The 9,231-nt window shown below is 45.9% G+C and overlaps 1 protein-coding gene across 4 annotated transcripts in view; it reads right to left on the bottom strand.

Moving 5' to 3' along the window:
- Positions 1–5,819, bottom strand: part of ALDH7A1 (aldehyde dehydrogenase 7 family member A1) — a 42,672-nt gene extending 36,853 nt beyond the window's left edge. For all 4 annotated transcript variants that reach the window (XM_036309024.1, XM_036309026.1, XM_036309025.1 and 1 more), the window contains exons 1-3: positions 5,591–5,819; positions 4,209–4,262; positions 3,532–3,597 (exon numbers count right to left, since the gene is read on the bottom strand). In XM_036309024.1, the coding sequence (XP_036164917.1) occupies positions 3,532–3,597; positions 4,209–4,262; positions 5,591–5,782 (312 nt within the window). In that variant the 5' untranslated portion in view covers positions 5,783–5,819. The remainder of the gene's footprint in view (positions 1–3,531; positions 3,598–4,208; positions 4,263–5,590) is intronic.
- Positions 5,820–9,231: the final 3,412 nt, after the last annotated feature.

The following is a 9,231-nucleotide window of genomic DNA, read 5'->3' on the forward strand; positions in this document are numbered from 1 at the left end:
GCATTTTTATACTTTGTTCCTTTTCCCTTCGAGGGAAATGTTTCCTTTGAAAAATTCCCGGCTTAACTTAAATGAACTAAACGATACAGTAGTTTGTCCTCACACAGGCAAGGCCAACAGATGGGAGGCGCAGTTAGGAAAGTCTCTCTCATCCCTAAACTTTGAACTCAATTGCTTAACACGAATTCCAGCAAGTGGATCCCCAACTGACTCTACCATCACCCAGAAAAGCAACCTGTTCCCGCTTGGCAGCCCCCATTCTCCTGGGAAGTCTGAGAAGTCTGAGGAAGGGTGTACGGCGCAGAGTCCGGCACTGCTGAGTAAGAGCAGACTACCAAACGAGGCCCTGGCAGGGAAAACGCCAACCAGGTACAGCCCAGAACTAACATCACACGGCAGCTGCCACCCTAGGGCAAAGAGGGTGTGCAGGCCGGTTCAGGAGAAAAGACCCCGATGCCGGGCAGGGCCTGCAGGAGGCAGCCGGTCGATGTTGATGTTTTCCTCTCTCTCCCTCTCCCTTCCTCTCTAAAAAAATCAATGAAAACATATTTTAAAAAAAGAAAAGATCCTGAATTCACACTAACTCTTTTCTCAAACACGATTGTATTTGCCCTGGGTAAACACACACACATAATAGATGTTTCTGGTCAAATGTTTCACTGGCAATCAAAATAGTGAATACAAGGGTGAAATCCTAATATAAATTGCCGGGGTCCAACCCCGGCAGGTCCAGGGGTCCCCAAAGGTGTGGACGGAGTCGGCGAAGAAGGAAGGACACGGAGACAGCGTTCAGTTGATCAGCAGCCTAGCCAGGATCTCCAGCCAAGTTCTGGTCTGGATCTCCAGCGAAGTTCTGCTTTGGATCTCCAGCCAGGTTCTGTGTCCATGTTCCCTCACTAGGTTCTCCAGCCAGGTTCTGTCCAGGTTCTCCAGCCAGGTTCAGTCACCAGGTTCTAGTCAGGTTCTCTTGCCAATTTCTGTAGTCAGGTTCAGTCCAGGATCTTTTGCCATGTTCTCTCGCTAGGTTCTGTCTCTAGGTTCTGAGGCCAGTTTCTGTCCAGGAACTTTTGCCATGTTCTCTCCAGCGAAGTTCTTCTGTCTCTAGAGAACGTTCTGTGTAGGGTCTGTGCCTAGGTTCTGTCTCTCTTGGTTCCGTATTCTAAGTTCTGAGTCTTGCTGTCTTGTTACAACTGTATTTATACCAGTTGATTCAATCCTATCAATCTCTATTACAAAGGTTAGGGCGTTTCTTATCTCCATTCCAGGGAGTAAAGATTATGTAGCTTAAGCATGATTGTTCATAGTTAAAGTGATTAATTACCCACCTGGCACTTAGTTGAGGGGATTTATTCCCTCCCTAACTTCAGGGGAAAATCCCTACCTGGGGAAACAACCTTTCTCAGAGACCTTGGTTAAAACACATAGTGCCAAGAAGGTGAGCAAACATATTAAGAACAGTATGCCATATATGCCAGGTCCCTTGAAACAGCAAGCATGGACCGGCTCCCGGCAATAAATGATGAACTTTATATATTTAATGATAATATCGGCTCACCAACTGTAAGAAATGTCTCACACTAATGCAACATGTTAATAAACTTGCGGAGCATGACGGGAGCGGGGGAGCTCCGCACTTTCTGTGCCACCCAGAACGTGCCCTTGGACAAGTGGATTACTTTGTGCTGAAGGCATTCAAGACCCAGCAGACTCAAGAAAAGTATTTGTATTGAGAAGGTAAATTTGATGATCATGTTTATTGCATCACCCAATTTTTTTTAAAGTGGGAGATATGCATTACTTTTATGATCAGAAAGAAAAGTTATGTTTAAAGCATAACAGTGAATGACACTGCTCTGGACACTATTCTCTACGCAGGTTGGGGAACTTTACTTAGCTACTGTTGACTTTTGGAAGTGGTATTTTCCTGCTCAGGCATATTTTTATTATGTATAATGGAACCCTCAGTCTAAGAATTAGTTAAATCAGCAGAAAAATGTTCCTCGATCTTTGCACATTAGAGGTCTCTCAGCAAACAACAAAGCTACATCCAACCCAGGTCCCCCCTGGAGAGCCTGCCCCTCCCCAAGGACACCCTCCGCCCCCCACTCCCCAGCAATCACTGATTCAGCGAAAACACTTAGCTCAACAGTTCCAGACCCGGCAGCACGTGCTTTTATCACTGGCAGGTAGAGGTTTGCCATGTGCCAGGCTCTCCTGTAAGCATTTTACATGATTAACTCATTTTACCTCCGTGATAACCCAGGAAGTGGGCAGACAGTCTCCCCTTTTTACATGACAAAGCACACTGAGGTGAATTTCCCCAGGGGTAGAGCTGGGTTAACCCCAGGATATTCCTCCAGCCACAGGCCTAGAATTTCTGGTGGCAGACCAAAAGGGATATTCAGGGTGAGGTGAGAGGATTAGGAAATCCAGGCTAACCCTGTTCTTTACTCTCCCCTCCTCCAGAGAACTGGCCCTCACCTAGTGACAGCTAAGCGGGGCCAAACTCCACTCTGTCCCTACATTTGCTCACATAACCCCTGGTGGACTCAGAGGTGGAGGAGGCAGAACCCACCTCAAAGCCTTTAGACTAGTGGTCCTCAACCTTCCTAATGCTGCGACCCTTTAATACAGTTCCTCATGCTGTGGTGACCCCCAATTTCATTGTTACAAATTGAACATAATTAAAGCATAGTGATTAATTACAAAAACAATATGTAATTATATATGTGTTTTCCGATGGTCTGAGGTGACCCCTGTGAAAGAGTCCTTCGACCGCCAAAGGGGTCGCGATCCACAGGTTGAGAACCGCTGCTTTAGACAGTTTAGGAACTCCAGCCCCTGCCCTTTGGAAGGGCAGCCACCACTGCCCTGTGAACCAGAAATGTGAATCTATTTCTGAGAAACTCCCCATTCACCTCCCAGAGAGCTGGTGGGGAGGGAGAAGAAGCAAATGGGTGTTTTTATTTTTTTAGAGAGAGGGGGGTAGAGAGAAACATTCATCAATCAGCTGCCTCCTGCACACCCCTTACTGGGGAAGCCTGGTTGTGGGCCCTGACCAGGAATCAAGCTGCAACCTTTCCGTGCACCGGAGAGGACCAACCAACTGAGCCACGTCACCAGGGCTATTAGTAAGAGTTTTAATCCATTTAAAATTACCCACTGATGCTCTCGCCTGTGTGGCTCAGTTGGTTGGAGTGTTGTACACCAAAAGGTGGCAGGTTCGATTCTTGATCAGGGCACATACCCAGGTTGCAGAGTCGATCCATGGCTGGAGTGTGTGTCAGAGGCAATCGATGGATGTTTCTCTATTTCTCTCTCTAAAAAGCAATAAAAATAAAAATAATTTTTTTAACTACCCATTGACACTGAAGACCCAATATGTAAAAGGCACTATTCTAAGACTATAGCAGAGATTATCACAGCTCCCAAAGGGCTCCCCTTTCAGCCAGGGGCACTGGCCTGCTCATCAGATGCTTCTTTACCTCATTGCACTACAGTAAGTAATCATGCCATGGCCTCCGTACTTACGTCGGCCCAGATTCTCCATGCTTCTCTTGCTTTCTTTACAGTTTCTTCATAGTCAGCCACACTAGCCTACATTAAGAATTAAGGAGGGGAGAAGAGGGTGTAACAAGAAAAAAAAAGAATTAGGTGGAGACAAAGGGAAAAGTGATGATCTCCTAAGAACACACAGACTATTTTGGAAAAGAATTGGAAATCTCTGGGTGGCCCTAAAATTTGTGGTTTGAAATTATTTTCATGGCCCATGCTTCCCAAAACTCGCTGGAACCCAATAAGTAAGACAGGTAGAATCTAGATGTGCTTTTTGTCTGTTAGCCGCATCTCAAACAACACCTGAGGAGTACTGGAATATCAGAACCTCGGGCTCCAACCCGATTTATGGGGACTTCGTTCTAGGAGTCCCAGGTGATTCAGAAGCTAGGGACCTCCTCTCTCCTAGTCCTCTTTATGGTTCACCTTTTCTAGGGCGCACACACCTCCACTGGGAAGAGTGGACAGTCTTAAATGTCAATGAAAAAGAAACATTGAATAAAAAAAATAAAAAAAATTTAAAAAAAAGAATCAATCAAAAAAAAAAAAGAAGAAGAAGAAACATTGTTCTTTGACTTTGTAATTTCCTATAGCTCTTGATCACTCCCAATAACTCCAAGTAGACAGTTTGCATGAAAAATAGAAGTACTCACCTGTCGGACTCTTGCTATTGGCTCATTGTTAGCAGGACAATAGGTCGTGATCACCTAAAAACAAAAAAATGGCAATCATATGTAGAAAATGTAAGCCCATCCAAATTAGGGGAACAGACCAAATGAGGGAAGAAAAAAAGGAGGAAGAAGAAAAAAGACGAAGATAAAATATCCAATCTCGGAACCTTAACTTCTGTTACAAATAAGCCACTCTACAAAGCTTTTCATTTTGACCTAAACATTTAGAACCACCTTTCTGCAAAACCCTCTCTTGCCATCTAAGTATTAGGTATATTAACAAAAATCTAAATGTAACCTGTTATTTCGTCCCTTTTTCCATTAATAGACCGAAATCAAGTTTTACGTATCTTCTCTCCCTTACGCTGCCCACCCTCTGGTCATGAGATAAAATAGCCAAAGCCAAACAACTACAGGTATGGCCTGTGTCCGCACAAACTGAAACGATCAACAGAAAGAAAGAAAATCATCAAGGCATAACTATTATTAAAAATTTTTCTTTTGAAAAGGCCTTCAGGAGGAACTAGATTATCCAAGAAGCCAATGACTAGATGCCATGGGAAAAACAAAAATAGGCAACTACCAATTGAGTGGGGTGTATTAAAACCACCCGAGTCTCCCACAACCACTAAAGGGAAGGCGTTTCCTCTAACAAAACACGTTCATTATATAACATGCACGCCGTCTGTGGCATGTTATATAATATTTTATTCCAAAAACTTTCTTCCCTAAGCGACTCTCAAAAGATCTAGGGTAGGCGATAAGTGCTTTGCCTTTCCATCATATCCTAGAGAACGTTTTATGGAGCGCTAACTGGACGCCAGGCACGGTGCTGGGCTCTGGAAACAAATGCGGGAAAACCAGGCCTGGGGGGGTGGGGGGTGGAAGGGGGAGACGAGGGTTTCAGGAAGTCCGAGCTTGCACACCCCACAGGGATTCAGAAAGAAGACAGTGCGACGCTGTATTGTAGAGCATTGCCCCTGGCGCAGATGTCACATCTCAGGAGCCACAGTCAAGCGCAAAATTAAGGTAACTTCCGCCGTTAAGGGTGGGGCGTTTCTCACTGCAGATGGCAGAACTCGGCCCTAAGGCTGTAAATATGCGTGAAAAGTCTAACCCCAACAGCCCCAACCAACCCCAACCAGCCCGAAAATGGCATGGAACCGACTCTCCACAGCGCACAAGGGCCTAACGTCTAGGGGTGTTTTAAGGCTCCCTGCTCGGAGAAACTTTTCCGGTGGAGCTCGAAACTTTCCACCCGTTCAACCGCCTTCAGCAGCAGCGGGGAGTCGGGCTGAGCAGAGCCCGCCGGCCTCCCGCGGCGGACCGAGCCTCGGCAGAGATTTCCCCGGGCGCCCGCGTACCTCGCCCCGGCCGCCCCAGCTTCCATTGTACACGCCCTCGTTCTCCTCGCGGAGCCCCAGCTCCTTCAGCCACGCGTACTGGGGCTGGTGGATGAGCAGAGTGGACATGAAGGCGGCCGGCCTGCTCCAAGGTCCCGAGAGCTTGCTCCGCCCGGCAAAGCGCACGCAGAGGTGGCCGGGGACGCGCCACATTCTGAGCCCGGGACGCGCCGCGCGCCCGCGGCCGGAGCTGAAATAGGGCCCCGCCCCCCGCCCGGGAGCGCCCATTGGGCAGGCCCGGCCCCACCCCGGGACCCGCCCTCCCGCCTCAAGGCCGGCCCCAGCCTGCACCCCGGGTTTAATTTGGGGCTGGAACAAAGCGGGGGACGCAGGGAGGACACGAGAGGGGGACTGCCATCTAGTGAAAGAGGCCGGAGGCCGCGAGCCCAGCGAGTTCTCCCCAGCAAAGTATCGGCTCTAACGCCCAGTAGATCAGAGCAAGGCTTCATCTCAGACTGCAGTGTGCGCGTCCTCACCGCGCCAGCATGTCCAGTGCACATTCCGAATGCGTGGGTCCGGGCCTGGGTCTGAGAATCAGCATTTCTAACCAGCTCCCCAGTGATGGTGGCGCTGCTGTTCTATGGAATAGCCTGAAGAGGAGTTGTTTGGGGCGTGTGTGTGTGTGTGTGTGTGTGTGTGTGTGTATTGGGGTTTTGTTTTGTTTTGGTGTAAGGAGGGAGAAAGTTGTTTGTTTTCACTGATTTGTTATATTACAAATTACAGTTTTCCTAATTAATGAAAAATGTTGAATTATGGTATTTCCTTCTGAATATTTACCTGAATATATTCTTGCTTTTGAAGAACAAAGACAGTTTTTTTGTTTGTTTGTTTTAAATATACATTTTATTGATTTTTTTACAGAGAGGGAGGGAGAGGGATACAGAGTTAGAAACATCGATGAGAGAGAAACATCAATCAGCTGCCTCCTGCACACTCCCCACTGGGGATGTGCCTGCAACCAAGGTACATGCCCTTGACTGGAATCGAACCCGGGACCCTTGAGTCCGCAGGCCAATGCTCTATCCACTGAGCAAAACCAGTTAGGGCAATTAATTCCCTTTTAATGTGCACAAATTTCGTGCACCGGGCTACTAGTGTGTGTGTGTGTGTGTGTGTGTGTGTGTGTGTGTATGTATATATAGCAGAGTTGCCCTAGCTAGTTTGGCTCAGTGGATGGAGCGTTGGCCTGTGGACTGAAGGGTCCCAGGTTCAATTCCGGTCAAGGGCACATGCCCAGGTTGTGGGCTTGATTCCTGGTGGGGGCCATGCAGGAGGCAGCCAATCAATGATTCTCTCTCATCATTGATGTTTCTATTTCTCTCTCCCTCTCCCTTACTTTCTGAAGTCAATAAAAAAATTTTTTTAAAAGTGGCAGAGTTTGCAAATGGTCAATTCTGCTTTTCAAATGACTTATCAAAGGCCTCAAAGGTAGTGATTAAAGCAAGGACTGGAATTACAGCATAGGTACAAATGACCTGTGCTTAGGATATCCTCAGTGAATGCTAGCCGGCTTCATTTTTCAAAGCTCGCTGGCCAGGAGGCAGAGAGATGTAATCTGAACATATACGCTTGCCCCAATGCCGCAGGAGATTGGAGAAATCATCACAATCCAGGATGCAATTTCACTATTGCAAACTGGGAACTTGATTTGTCACAGCATGCGTGAGTGACACTATTGTTCTGGGCAGACTGTTATTAATCCAGTTCATAAAAGATGATGCTACAACTAGAATGCTGGCGTATTATTTCATAGAAAAAATTATCTTCACAAAACCAACCATTCACATCCTCTGATGACTGCCTTCTCCTCCAGGATACAAACTACCTATCTGGTTGTTTAATGAGCCCAGAATCAGAAGAGTTGTCAATTGACAATAAATGATTTCAGCGAGGGTAATGGCATCAGGCTAAGGCAGTCTCCCTAGTGTGTGAATTACTTTATAGATTCAAAGCAATCCCAATCAAAATACCAGAATTGGTTAGCAGATTCTAAAGTTTAAATGGAACAGCCAAAACAATTTTGGGGGGGAAATAAAAAACAAATGTACATAATTTTAATAATTATTATAACAATTTTACAATTATTATAAAGCTCCAGTAATCAAGAAAGCTTCACATTGGATAAAGATCAATGGAACTGCCCTAGCCGGGTGCTCAGAGAGTGAGCCCATGGATTGAAGGGTGGCAGGGTCTTGGGTTCAATTCCAATCAAGGGCATGTGCCTTGGCTGCAGGCTTAGTCAGGGCATGTGTGGGAGGCAACCAATCGAAGTGTGTCTCTCTTTGTATTTCCCCCTCCCTTCTACTCTCACTAAAAATCAATGGGAAAAATATCCTCGGGTTAGGATCTACAAACAAATAAACAAACAAACAAAGATCAAATGTAAACTGATGGAGAACCCAGATATAGACATTGTGTATATAATCAATCTTCAGTGAAAGTATCAAGGAAAAACAACGGGAGAAATGAGTCTTTTCAATAAAAGGTGCTACAGTAACTGGATATTCACATGCAAAAAAAAAAAAAAAAAAAAGAACCTTGACTTTTACTTCACACAATATAATTAACTCAGAATGGACCATAGGTAAGAACTAAAACTTCTAGAGGAAAACACTGGACAAAATATTTCGGGGGTAGGAGGACTGTTCTTGCCTTATATGATATTTAGTTGCATCACATACCACATAGTAAAATGATAATTATAGCCTGAAATTTGACTGCTACATTACACCATACACAAACCCATTCCAAGGCAATTGCAATTCTTTGTGTGTGTTAATCCTCACCCGAGGATATTTTTCCATTGACCTTTTTTAGAGAGAGTGGAAGAGAGAGGAAGAGACAGGGAGAAACATGGAGGTGAGAGAAACACATCAATTGGTTGCCTCCTGCATGGGCCCTGAGGGCCCGGACCAAACGAGGTACGTCAGTGACCTTGACTGACCAGAATTGAACTTAGGACCCTTTGGTCTGCAGGCCTAGGCTCTATCCACTGAGCCAAATCGACGAGGGGATTGCAATTGTATGTAGGAAAGGTAAAACAATCAAGTTGTCTAAGAGTTAGGAGACCTGGAGTCAGGATTCAGCTCTTCTCTTTTGAAGAACCTCAAGGAATGTTGTATAAAACCCCGTATTTGAGGGGAAGGCCTTTCATTTGGTTTGAAATCTCTTTAAAGCCCCTCAGTCTATGTGGAAAACACCCTTTGATAAACACTCAGTTGCTCTCTCCCTCTGGAGGAACAAGGTCTGCCCTGACAATAGATAACACCCTTAGAGGTATGTGACTACGAGCATTTGAGGCCTTGGGGCCACAAGTGTTTATTAATACTCCTTTGTGTGTTCAGCAGCCATGTAGACGAGTGTCCACTGATTCCTGGATGAGATGAATGAGAACTACAGAAAGTCAAGGCCTCAAAGAAATGGTCCATCCCATGTTTTTCTGCATCACACCTCCTATTTACAGATCCTCATGAAAAGTGATGTGTGAAGCTGGAAGGTCTTATGGCCACAGGAGATGCTTGTGTGTTCCGGGCTGGCCTTGTAAGAAAAGGGGTTAGAAAGCTCAGGGCGTCTTTGAGGTCTTTACAATCCCCAGTTTGGGA

This window comes from Myotis myotis, unplaced genomic scaffold (assembly GCF_014108235.1).
Source record: "Myotis myotis isolate mMyoMyo1 unplaced genomic scaffold, mMyoMyo1.p scaffold_m19_p_5, whole genome shotgun sequence".
NCBI lineage: Eukaryota > Metazoa > Chordata > Mammalia > Chiroptera > Vespertilionidae > Myotis > Myotis myotis.